The following is a 13,193-nucleotide window of genomic DNA, read 5'->3' on the forward strand; positions in this document are numbered from 1 at the left end:
TTTGTTACTTACTTAAATTCCCTATAATTTATGCAGACCTAGTTTTACTTTTCCGTGTTCAAATAATTCCCTTTCAAAAAATATTCTCTTCAAGGCACTTTCCTCCAACGTGCACGGCCCATTCACCTTCAGCAGACAACGGCGATGATAAATAAAAGCAATCACAGGATCTGTAAGGTGGAGGGTTCAGGTTGTTTCTTTCCCAGAATCATTAAGGGGCATATTTTCATCTTGGGGCATAAACGAACTGAATCTCATTGTCTGGGAGGAATTTAGACCACCTGTCTGGCAGCACACTGGCTGGGGGTGGACTGTGTGCAGACGTCCTAGGGGGAGGGTGTGGAGGAAGGCAACACACACGAAACACTCGTCCACATATCTTCCTCTGCTTTTTAACTGGATGGAAATATGGCTTTGTGTTGGTTCAGGTGACATAAAAAGGTGAAAACAGTAGATCTCAAATTATATTTTACTTTAAATACCAAAGGTCAAAAAGGGGTCCACAAATCAGTAGCTCCTGAGACCGTGCGTGCACGCGTGCGTGCTTAAGTGGGTCTGTTTCAATTCCACATGGCTTTTTCCACACACTGGTTTCTGGCATCGAGCGCTGGTCTGCAGGACACCAGAGTGCCTTTGTGTCCCTTGCTGACACTACTGCATTGTGTTTTTCTACCCATTAACCAAGGATAAATGACCTAGATATTGTGCCTATTAAAGCCTCATTTTTCTTTTGCCCTTCTGTTCTTCAGCGTACCACATTATCACATGCTGCACACATTTCTAAGTATTCTCGGTCTCAGATGCCCTTTTGAGGGAGTAATAGCAGTTTTTTGTATGCATTTCTGTTGAGATATCTGGAGTGGAATTATGTGAGAGTAATTCAAGGTTTTCCTTCCTGTCTAGTCTTGGAGACAGTTTAGTGTATTACTAAAAGCTAATCTAGTATAAGAGGATATATCAAGAAACTGTACAAAAGCCAGAATGCTGTATTTGCATCTATTGCGAATACAAAAAATAGAGTGAACACCAGTTTCCCTATATACTACATTCTATAATTACATCTCTGCATATCATGGGTCACTTTTATTAAAAGCATCATTACTACAGTTGGCAGCAATTTACATTTTATCTTACATGATAGCAGTTTTCAAAGAAAAAAATAAAAGGACATCACAACAAAGAAAAACAATACATTTACAAAGTCATGTCTGTAAACTTCAAGGCTAGTTTAGAGCTGAGGTAATGCTGTTTTAGCTTTGTGGCTAAAGTAACAAAGTCCTTTAATTTAAAAAAGGTACCTGATTCTCTCTTCTCTCACTCTTTATTTATTCATCTATTTATTTTGTTTTTACCAGTGCATTACAAGACCACGAGACAATGGAACTGTAGTTCTGTCTGGCAAGAACCCTCCCAGTAGGTTAATTTTCCAAAGGGACCCTTCACATTCAACAGCTGCCTTATTATTGCTGCGCCTCGGGACAGAGGCGTTCACACTAGCGTGGAGATTGTCAGAGTGTATGGATGTGTGTGTGTATGCACGAGTGTGGGAACCCCCATACAGTCAAAAAGGGAAACAAATGAGCAAGTATGATATGTATGGTAAATTTCAGCTTGACCTTCACAGCAAAAAAATTAAAAATTAAAATTAAAAAATTAAATATATAACTTCATACTTCCTTTGAGCAGCACTTTCTTCCGTTAGTGCCACTCAGTTACAAATTGCTCTTTATTATAATACCAATGGTACCAAGAGAAAAAAAAAAAGCAGAGCATTATGTAAGTTTCCTTAAAAAGACATGATCACCTCTCAAATTTCATCTCTCCTAGGGATAATAAATAATGCACTGCACAATACTTAATGACCAAGATACCTTTTGACACACCTGTATAACATGACTTGAACTTTTTTTTTTTTTGCTACACTATGTTACAGAACAGCTTATAAAACTAGGTATGAACATTAACTGTGAGTGTAAACAGTAGGACTACCACTTGTCAAAAGTTTTCAACACTTGAACTGGAACTGGTACTGGTTACTCATCATTTTCATTGTTTTCTATTTCATCCCCCCCATCAATTGAGTCTAGCTCTTCACCCTGTGCTATTTCATCTTCTAAGAGGGAGGACTCTGCAGTCTTATCCAGGCTCTCCTCAGCATCGCTCCCTTCAAGGGTCTCTCCATCTTTAAAGGGTCCTCCCTCAGCCTTCTCAGCAGCCTTTTCTTCGCTGGAGCCCACGGCATTCTGAAGTCCTGCCAATGCTGGGAACCCAGGCAGCGTCAATCCCCCCAGTCCTGGAGGTAGAAACATGGATGGGTAGAAGAGGCCCGGGGCCATTGTGGACAGGAGGAAAGGGTTGAAGGCTAGCGGGTTTGAGGGCAATCCAGCCGGGGCAGTAGCAGCACCAACAGATCCATTTGCAGAGTCAGCAGCCGAAACAGCATCTGTGCTTTTCTCAGAGTCTTTGTTCTCATCTTCATTCTCATTTCCTTTCTCCTCTCCTTTTGAAGTGCTGTCTTCCGGTTCTCCTTGACTAGAAGCAGTAGTGGTGTTTCCAGTAGCAGCTGACAGAGGGTTATTCAACAGCCCGCCCAAGCCAAACACGTTGGGCAGGCCCGCCATTCCTGGCAGCATCAGGGGCAGCACAGCAGCAGGGTTCTTCGCATCGCCTCCGGCGGTGGCAGCTGTTGCCAGTCCTGGAGGGAAGCCCATGAGGCCTGCCAGCTGGAGCGACTGGAGATTCTGGAGATTCTGAAGGCTCGTCAGGTCCATTCCAGCAAACAGGCTGTTCACCAGCAAAGGGTTGATCCCTGACGTGGAAGCCACAGCAGCAGCAGCCGCGGCTGCCCTGGCGATCTCACTTTTGGGCCTTCTTCCTCTTCTGCTCGCTCCCTCTCCCCGCACCACAGGCCCAGTGAGAAGGCGGTCAAACATCGACTCAGGAACAAAACCCTGGAGGACAGGGGAGGCAAACAGTGGCTATAAAGACTGTCAAAGACAACTTGATCTCAATGTGAGCCTCTGTGGTGAACCTGCCATTCCAAATGGAAATACCTAAGTAATTCTTCCCTCCTAACAGCTCAATGATAAAACTTAATGACAGCAAAACTTGTTTTTATTATTATGTTAGCTTGCCGAACTGCAGAAAATTTGCTCAAGGCTACTCATCAGTGAGGTAAATGTCAAGTTAGCTGCATCCATAACTAACTCAAGAAATCATACAGGGTACAAAAATAGAGTTAGGATGAGTAAGATCTAGTTTTTGATAACACAACAGGGTGACTACACAGTCAACAATAATTTATGGCATATTTTAAAATAAGTAAAAGAGTATAATCACACTGTTTGTAATACAAAGGGTAAATGCTTGAGGTGATGCATACCTCATCTACCCAACGTGATTATTATGCACTGTGTGCTTGTACAAAAATATCTCATGTACCCTATATATATACCTACTATGTACCCATAACAATTTTTTAAAAAGGAAAGTACATAATGTATAATTATATCAAATTATCACTTTGAAGCCAGGTGCTGTGGTTCATGCTTGTAATCCCAACACTTTGGGAGGCCAAGACTAGAGGATTTCTTGAGCCCAGGAGTCTGAGACCAGCCTGGGGCACACAGCAAGACCCTACCTCTACAAAATAAAAAAAAAGTTATCCAGGTGTGGTGGCATATGCTTGTCATCCCAGCTACTTGGCTAATCAGGAGGCTGAGGTGGGAGGACTGCTTGAGCCCAGGAGTTTGAGGCTGCAGTGAGCTATGATTGCACCATTGCACTCCAGCCTGGGTGACACAGCAAGACCCTGTCTCTTAAAAGAAAAAAACACCTTGCATATACATTTGATTCATCAATTAATTTTTGTCAATTAAATATCTGTCAATTAAAACAAATTTTTGACTGGGCACAGTGGCTCACACCTGTAATCTCAGCACTTTGGGAGGTCAGGGCAGGCAGATTGCTTGAGGTGAGTTCGAGATCAGCCTGGGCAACACGGCAAAATGCCTTCTCTACAAAAAATACAAAAACTAGCCAAGCTTGGTGATGTGTGCCTGTAGTCCCAGCTGCTTGGGAGGCTGAGGTGGGAGGATTGCTTGAGCCTGGGAGATTGAGGCTGTAGTGAGCTGTGATTTCGCCACTGCACTCCAGCCTGGGTGACAAAGATCTTGTCTCAAAAAAAAAAAAAAAAAAAAAAAAGAATAAAAGATACTGCATGGGAGAAAAATTATAAAATAGTATAACATAATATAAACCCAGGATGTTTTATCCCCTCTATAATGTGTTATTTTGGATATTTCAAATATATGTAAAAGTATTTTTGAAATATGGAAAATGTAATTATATTTTAGTATCTGCCCTAGAAAAATGAAAACTTATGTTCACACCAAAACCTGTACACAATTGCTTATAGCAGCTCTAATCAGTTTCAGAAATCAGGAAATAACCCAGATGTCCTTCAGTGTGTGAGGGCTAAGCCATGCAGTGTCACATCTATGCAATGGAGACAGCTACTTGGCAACAGAAAGGAGAGAACTGTGACACATGCGACCATCGATGACCTTCCATACGATGAGCGAAAGAAATCGCTTCAAGACTTATGTCCTTCATGCTTCCATTTTAGGACATTCTCAAAAAGACAGGGATGGACAACAGGTCAGCGGCAGCCGGGGTTAGAGTGGGGACAGGACGGTGTGAGGGAACTTGGGGTGGGGGGTGGGGGGATGGAACCCTATTCTGACTATGGTGTCAGTTCACAAACTCACATGTGTGTTAAGATCAACAGAATGTTACACCGAAAGAAAAGTCATTTTTCATGTATAATTAAAACAAAGAACCAGCATGTCCTGAACGAATTTTTTAAAACCTAATGATAACAAATCTTTTAGACAGAACTGTTGTATTTTTTTTTTTAAATCAGAAATCACAGTTAATCTTAATGATCTCAACCACCATACATCCTATTCCACAGGTGAGCTGTTAAGTAGGCTTACCTGGGGCAATCCTCCCTGGAGAAGTCTACCTCCAAGACTGTGAAGGTATGTTTCCATACAAACCTTTTAAATTGGAGCTGACAAATGAATTCACTTTGGATTAATGATGTATTGATGTAAGAAATGATGTATTAATGACGTATGAAATGATGTATGAAAATGATGTATTATGTCAATTCTGTTAAGCTAAGAATAAGTTACAACTGAATAATTAATGGCCAACAGAAAATAAGAAAGACTAAGGAAAACAGTTTTGTATAGCTACCTTTCTTGATAGAAATGCAGTTTGTACTTACAGACTGCTTAACTATATCAGTCCAGTCTGGAGCAACTGCAAATTCAGGATTTTCTTCCAGCCACCTGGGTAGATCCTTCATTGGAGGCGCCATAGCTCCACCCATCTGGGTAGAGGCATTTGACAAATGATTAAAAACACAGTCTTCCCTCCCCTTTCTGTTAATCTACTCCCTCCCCCTTCTATAATACACGCACACACATACACACACGCACACACTCACACATGCATTCAGGCAGACGGGATTCTTTTCCCCTATAGAAGAAGGCAGGATAAAACACTTCCTTCTGGGCTAAAAAATCGCATAGTGATCAATTCCCTTTCCCAGCGTTTACCTTCTTTCCATTTCGTTTATTGACAACAGGCACCCTTTCTTCTCCTGTCAAAGTGTTTATATCCAATTTATTAGGGTTTCGACATCTATGTCGTTTCTGTTTCGGTTTCTGAAATGAGGAAAATAGCATATCTGCATTCTTCTGCAAAAGAAAAAACATATTTAGTAAAACTGGTATTTAGTACTTAGTCTTCTCTATATAAATCCCAAAGAGAACTGTCAGATCATCTTCAATTATTATGGAAGTTTTAAGAATCATTTTAATTATTAATATTAGAAGCCATATTTTTCTCTTTGAAAGAAAAAACTCCTATTTTACCCCTGTCCATTAAGGAACACATAAGTGAGAATTGGCTTTTCCTTTTGTCTATCAATAACCTCACTTAAATTTTTCTTTAAATGTTTAACCAAGTCATGATACTTTTAAAGGAGGCTTTCTGTAGTACTTTTACTGATTTCTAGTTAGTGGCTTGAATGAACACAGAGATGATACCCCATCAACAACATGAGACTGTCTGTAATGAGAACTAACCAACAGACAGATCTTGTAGGGGGTGGGAGTACATTCTGAGTTGCAAGAACATTAGGCTGAACCCAACAAAATAAAATGTAAAACTCTACGTTTAAGTTTTAAAAAATCAATCACATAAATATAGAAAGCAAAAGACTTGCATTGCTAGCTAGCAAACAGTTTGTGTGACAAACCATTTGGAGATATGAATTGTCTAACATTTAATATAAGGCACCAGCATTAGTTGCCATAAAAGCAGCTAATACAACCTTGGGCTGCAATAACTGGTCAAATCTCTGGAAGTAATGGCTTCATAGCACTCTGGGATGGCGGAGCCTTGTCTGGAGACTAGAGAAAGTGCATTCAAGAGTGTCACCCCAATACTAAGACCGCCTGGAAACGATGCCATCGAAAGAATAACTGAAGAAGTCACATGAGTTTGATGGGAGAAGCAAACAGTAAGGAAATGCGTAACGCACATCTTCAAATAACTGTAAGGCTGCCTTCAGTAAGACAGACCTGAAGCTAGTATCTGTAATGAAGAAGATTCAACAACAAAGACCTGGGAAATGTTTGAGACCAGGAAACATTCCAGGAAAAGGCAGAGGGACCAGCTGTCAGGGATTTCTATGTTGTAAGGGAATGAAGTGGACCGGCCTGCAAGATTCCTTCCAACTCTAAACTCTGAAATACTCACTGGTACATAACTTGGCATATCAACAGTGTAAGTAGGATGCAGCTTCAGCCATTCAACTAAATCCTTATTTTTAGGAGCATCTTCCCCCACCAGCCTAGTCCCATCTTCGAGATTGATAACAGGGATCCGTGTGTCTGGGTCCAGCTGTCCGGGAGAAGGAATGTTTCTTGTTGGTGGGGTCTCTATATCTTCTTCAAAAGCTTTGGTCACCTCAGCATCCTCCTGCAGAAAGTTCACAATGGTATGAATTCTCACACGAAGAGAGAGCCTCTGACAATGTCCTATTTCAAGAAAATGCTATCCTAGAATGGATCTTTGATCAAAAAGGGGAAATAGCTACTAGAAACAATGTCTAGTTGTTTGGGAACCGCTATTAAAAGAAAACGAGGCTGGGCACGGTGGCTCATGCCTGTAATCCCAGCACTCTGGGAGGCCAAGGTGGGAGGATCACCTGAGGTCAGGAGCTCGAGACCAGCCTGGCCAACATGGTGAAACCCCATCTTTAGAAAAAATACAAAAATTAGCCAGGCATGGTGGTGCTTGCCTGTAATCCCAGCTACCTGGGAGGCTGGGGCAGGAGAATCACTTGAAATCAGGAGGCAGAGGTTGCAGTGAGCAGAGACTGTGCCACTGCACTCCAGCCTAGGCAATGGAGTGAGACTTCATCTCAAAAAAAAATAAATAAATAAATAAAAGAAGACGAAACTTTTATATCATTCTTCACACTGTAGAACTAGTAATTAGGTAAAAAATTTATAGTCCACTAAGGTTCCATACTTTGAAATCCTAAGCCAGCCACTGGGAATACAACATGCGGGGTACAGTCTGGGCTGATATGCATGAAAGGCAGCCTCTCAGTCTCTCTTGGAGATCTCCGGATAATGACATTAAAGATAATTTACTAAAGGAATTTCTGAAAGCCAGTCTATATGTAACTTATTGGCACTCTGTGCACAATATAATTTTGTTGGTAGTGGGACATTTTGTCTCAGACATGTGTGGCAACATTGGAAAGAACAACGCTAACTGAAGTCTACAGTTATTTCAACCTCCAGACACCCACTTCTCCTTCCCCACAGCTCTACCATGGCGCAGGCCTTCGTCACTTCCCACCCAGGTTATTGCAATATTCCCAAATGGTCTCCCTGATTCTAACCCCACCTATCTTCAATCCAACCTCCACACTGCTACGCTGGAGTCAGTTTTCTAAAATGCAGCTTTTCCCAGTTCAAAAAATTATGTCACATCACTCTCCTATTTTTTTCAATAATTGCATCCCTATTACCTCCAGGACAAAATCCAGGTTCTTCCGAATGGCATCAAGGCCCTCCATGATTTGCATCCTGCCTTCTCTCCAAGCTCATCTCTGCTGAAGCTCACTTCCTCAGCAAATTCCTCAGTTCTTCAAACCCAAGAGGCTCTCTCCTCTTACACATGTTCTCTGCCAACCCTTTTAAAATGACCAACTACTACATGATCTTCAAAACTTAACTGAAGTACAGCCATCCATAGGGAAACTTCCTCATCTGTTTCTCCCCATATCCTCTTCCCTCCACTCCTAGGCTTCCTTTGGGCTCACAAAGTACCCTAGACATCCCTTGGTCATGGCACACATGAACAACCAGGACACATTATGATTTATCTGCTACCCCATCCTAAACACTGCATTCTCCAGTGCAAGCACTTGACAGGACTGTATTTTTTGACTCTCAGTGCTGGCACAGGGAATAGTGCCAGCTTGTCCACTGTTGCTGAATGCACTCTTACTTTTTCATGGCAGCACAGTTAGAGTGCTGACAAAATACTAAGACAGATCTAGGATCTGTCTTCTTTCATCCAGGTAATACTGCTGGCCTTTACATCTTTTCCTACTTGGTTTATTTACAGATTGATCAGTGCTTTCCTTGTATTTTATGTGCATGCACATCACCCCCGACAACACCAAATGAGGAATTCCTACATTTCAAAATGTGACAGCTAAAAAAAGAAAAAGTTTTAAAAATACATTCTCTAACTTCAATTAGGAATTCTCTCAGGCTTTCTAAATGTGACTTTAGAAAAAGAAAAATATCAACAAATTCTTAACAATGGCTTAAAATAGTGAAATGAATAAAATCAGTCTCAGATTTAAAATAGGATGTGTACTTGCAATAGGAAAAAAGCATGTGTGTTGCATTATTAATTCCTAACACCTGGTCCAGAGACAAAGCTGTGTCGTGATCCAAATATTGAACATGATTGCCTGTAAACCCAGTACTTCAGGAGGCTGAGGTGGGTGGATTACTTGAGCCCAGAAGTTTGAGACCAGCCTGGGCAACATGGTGAAACCCTGTCCCCACCAAAAATACAAAACAATTAGCCGGGTATGGTGGTGCATGCCTGTAGTCCCATCTACTCAGGAGGCTAAGGTGGGAGAATCGATTGAGCCCGGAAGTTGGAGGCTGCAGTGAGCCCAGATTGCACCATTGTGCTCCAGCCTGGGCGAAACAGTGAGACCCTGTCTCAAAAACAAACCCTGTTTCAAAAACAAAAAACCCTACAAACATTGAACATGATAATAAACAAAAAGAAGTGTCAGCTGCAGAAACTTCCCAATTTGTTAAAGTTTATGGAGAAAGAATTTATCAGTCAACAAAATCTACCAAAGTAGTAGTTTCAAACAGGAAGGCTAACCACTAGTGCTACAACTCTGTCTAAGGGCCATAACCCTAGAAATGGCATTTTAACTTACGGAAAACATGTAAGTCACAGCTAGTCCATTACAAAGTGTACTTTTACAGGATTCTGAAAACAATCATACCATCAACAAATATGACCATTATGATGACTGGTGCATTGGTAATCAATTTTGAAAAAAATTTTATTTATTTTTTTTGAGACAGAGTCTCACTCTGTCGTCCAGGCTGGAGTGCAGTGATGCGATCTCGGTTCACTGCAACCTCTGCCTCCCGGGTTCAAGCAATTCTCCTGCCTCAGCAACCTGAGTAGCTGGGATCACAGGCACGTGCCACCAGGCCAGGCTAATTTTTATAATTTTAGTAGACACAAGGTTTTGCCATGTTGGCCAGGCTGGTCTTGAACTGCTGATCTCAAGTGATCCATCTGCCTTGGCCTCCCAGAGTGCTGGGATTACAGGCGTGAGCCACTGTGCCTGGCCCAATGTTGAAAATTTACTCTTAGCCACCTGAATGCTTCTGTTTTTTTTTTTTTTTTTTTTTTGAGATGGAGTCTCGCTCTGTCACCCAGGCTGGAGTGCAGTGGCGCGATCTTGGCTCACTGCAAGCTCCGCCTCCCGGGTTCACGCCATTCTCCTGCCTCAGCCTCTCTGAGTAGCTGGGACTACAGGCGCCCGCCACCACGCCTGGCTAATTTTTTGTATTTTTAGTAGAGACGGGGTTTCACCATGGTCTCGATCTCCTGACCTCGTGATCTGCCCGCCTCGGCCTCCCAAAGTGCTGGGATTACAAGCGTGAGCCACCGCGCCCGGCCTAATGCTTCTGTTTTAATTAGACCCCACCAGAGGGCAAACAAATTTCAGTGAATGTTATTTTTCATTTCTGAACTTTAACTCAACTATGTCTTTTCCTGCCTTCTTATTAAGCTTTCTCTGAGTTCAAGAAATAGAAAATGGGCAAATAATAATAGGGATGGTGTAAGAAAAAACATGTTGAAACAGACAACTGTCTTCCCCCAATCTCAAATTTCAGTTTCCCAAAGTGTGTCCCACTGCTTGAGGAAGGGTCCAGGATGGCCCAGTACCTGGAAGGCTTCCTGGAGCACCCACTCCTCACAACACAGACAAAGAGCTCCAGCCACTATGATGACTGGGGCTTCTGGTCAATAGGTTCAAGATACATAGTGCTAAACCATTTTTTAAAAAAGCACATGTAATTGTGCTCTTTGGGATAAAATTCTGGTCATCAGTGAGTCAGGCACCACATTTTTGGGTGAGATGTAGTTGAAGTGGATTAAGAAAAAAAATCATTTTGATTATACTGCATTCATTTATTTCCTCTGAATTGAGAAAGGAAAAGTCAAAATCCACTGGTTCATACATTCTATTCAAACCTATTCTAGCCAAGGCACAGCTCAAATTTTTAAAATATCTACTTACGGAGATAGGAGAATTTGCAGTCACTAGCTTTTTATGTTAACACAAATCTTAGGTCCAAAATGAAACATTTATACTAATTTTAATAAATGCCAGGCCTAAAACATAACATTGAAACTTGTTCCACCTCGAGAATTCAGAGATAACAATTCTAGACTCAGAAGAACATGTTTCTAGGTTGGGCTGTTCTTCTGAGAGCAATCAACACATCAGAACTTGGGAAGAATACACCCTCAAGCTACACTTCGTTCAGGCCAAGTGATCTGTATCAATGATCAGAATCATGACTGTTTATTGTAAAACTATTTCTTTAGTGGAGGAAGCTGGCTGTCATACCATGCTGCTGAGAGAAACACAGCCCAGCATTGTGAGCATCGCGGGACCCTCAGCTGTCAACATGTGCAATCACCATGCAGGCGAGCTCCCCAACTTACTGCACTCAATGACGTCCGTTTGTGGCTCATGAAAAGCAGATCAAGGCCCTCCACATTTTTCCTCCGTCCCCGCCTCCTCTTCATGGGAGGCTCTCCATCCACTAGGGAGCCATTAAGGAGATGCCTTGTGGGTGTGCGCGAAAGCCCTGCTTGGAGCAGTTCCATTTGAGTCTTAAAGGCATCAGACACTGGTGTTGAGACATTAGGCAAGATAAACTTTGAAGAAAGAGATGAAAAATTTGAGGTAGAGCTTGTTGCCTCTCTTGAGGCCTTTGATAAATCTACAACTTTTTCTTGTCCATTTTCTGAGACCACCTGAGACTCTCGAAGCTGGGCAACCATCTCCATGAGATTTCGCCTCTTGGCAGCTCTTTCGGCCTCAATTTCGATTTTTCTCCTCCTCCTCCTCCGCTGGCGAGGGACAGAGAGGTTGAGGGCATCTTCCTATTGAAAAATTCCAACAGAATAGAGTTGCAGTGAGCCAAAACAGTATTGGCTATATGGGCTGGCTTTTAGAAATAAGGAACAAGAAGCTTAAGGAATTAAGCTTTCATGACTGGTGCACAGAGCTGAGGAAACAGCAGCTATCTTATTTCTAAGCAGGGCCAGTGAAATATAAGCTCGCAAACTCAGTTAAGGCTTAGAGAGCTCCCTTTTAAGCTGCAGAAACAAACCATTCTAATTCACCTTTGACAACTGAGGAGAAGTAGTGATGTCCTCACTCCCACTAATGCTGGCTTGGCCGACCATGGAGAGCTCAGCAAAGCTCCTCTTCTGCAAGGGGCTGTCCACTGTGGTGGGTGTGTAACCTGGGATGAGGCCTTGGAAATCAAACATCTGGCGCCTATTTACTGGCCATTTGCCTTTCAACACTGCTTCACAGATGTTGTCTAATCGGTTTATCATTACTCTATCCTGGAGGGAGAAGAAAAGTCACAAGAAATTTTAACAAAGCCCTGGTTAAAATTACTAGATAAATACATCCATCAAGATGCAAAAGAGCATAAAATGTTTAAAAGTCAACTGGAGGACAAAAAGTAAAAGAAAACAAGGCAAGAAACCAAACAAGAAAGTAAATAAACAAAATCTCCTATAATGGCATTGCTCTGGCAGAAGGTCCTAGGTGGCTTCAACACAGAAAAACATGCTATTTTTTAATCACGAACACTGAACTACATAAAACAGAAAAACGTACTACATAATCACCACCTTCAAAATATCTTCGTATTTAAAAAGTAACTCTTGTACAAGCTCCACAGAGCTCTGCTGGTGGATGTCAGTAGATGACAATGGAAACCCTGCATTAGCTTCTTGCCGCCCTGGCCCTTCAGATCTACAGGCTGGATTGCAGTCCCAGGAAGTGGGACATCATTAGCGTCACTATTAATAAAGTTCAGCATTATGAAATGGGCACCAACCTAGGAACACCTAATGAATGTCAATTTGCATTCCCTACCTATTATCACTTCAAATTTCATTGAAGCGTGTACATTAAAAATTTCTAATTACAGCTTTAGACTGAGTTTCCATAGATTAAAAGTGCCTGCTACTATAACCTTTGACTGATCTGGGAAACTCCCTCCTACACTCAATAAAGGAGGTTAGCATAACAGGGGAACTAAAGGGATAGACAGAGGAAACAAAATGTCTTTGACAGTACATTCTTTGGTCAAAATTTTCACCTTGTTTCTTAAACAACAGTAATACTGGGAAAGACCAGCCTGGAGGTAGGCTGACTGAAGCTCATTTTTTGTGTTGTTTTAAACCAGACAGCCCTGTTATGGTGATTAGGATGATTATTTCCTCACCCTGAA

At 41.9% G+C, this 13,193-nt stretch overlaps 1 protein-coding gene across 7 annotated transcripts in view; it reads right to left on the minus strand.

Moving 5' to 3' along the window:
• Positions 1-457: 457 nt before the first annotated feature.
• Positions 458-13,193, minus strand: part of CHD7 (chromodomain helicase DNA binding protein 7) — a 185,290-nt gene continuing 172,554 nt past the window's right edge. For 5 of the 7 annotated variants that reach the window (XM_055286308.2, XM_063643277.1, XM_055286313.2 and 2 more), the window contains 6 exons: positions 12,067-12,294; positions 11,380-11,823; positions 6,835-7,056; positions 5,628-5,768; positions 5,294-5,398; positions 458-2,951 (listed from right to left, as the gene is read on the minus strand). In XM_055286308.2, the coding sequence (XP_055142283.1) occupies positions 2,034-2,951; positions 5,294-5,398; positions 5,628-5,768; positions 6,835-7,056; positions 11,380-11,823; positions 12,067-12,294 (2,058 nt within the window). In that variant the 3' untranslated portion in view covers positions 458-2,033. The remainder of the gene's footprint in view (positions 2,952-5,293; positions 5,399-5,627; positions 5,769-6,834; positions 7,057-11,379; positions 11,824-12,066; positions 12,295-13,193) is intronic. The other 2 variants (XM_063643278.1, XM_055286314.2) reach the window with 1 other exon arrangement.

Source organism: Symphalangus syndactylus, chromosome 7 (assembly GCF_028878055.3).
Source record: "Symphalangus syndactylus isolate Jambi chromosome 7, NHGRI_mSymSyn1-v2.1_pri, whole genome shotgun sequence".
NCBI lineage: Eukaryota > Metazoa > Chordata > Mammalia > Primates > Hylobatidae > Symphalangus > Symphalangus syndactylus.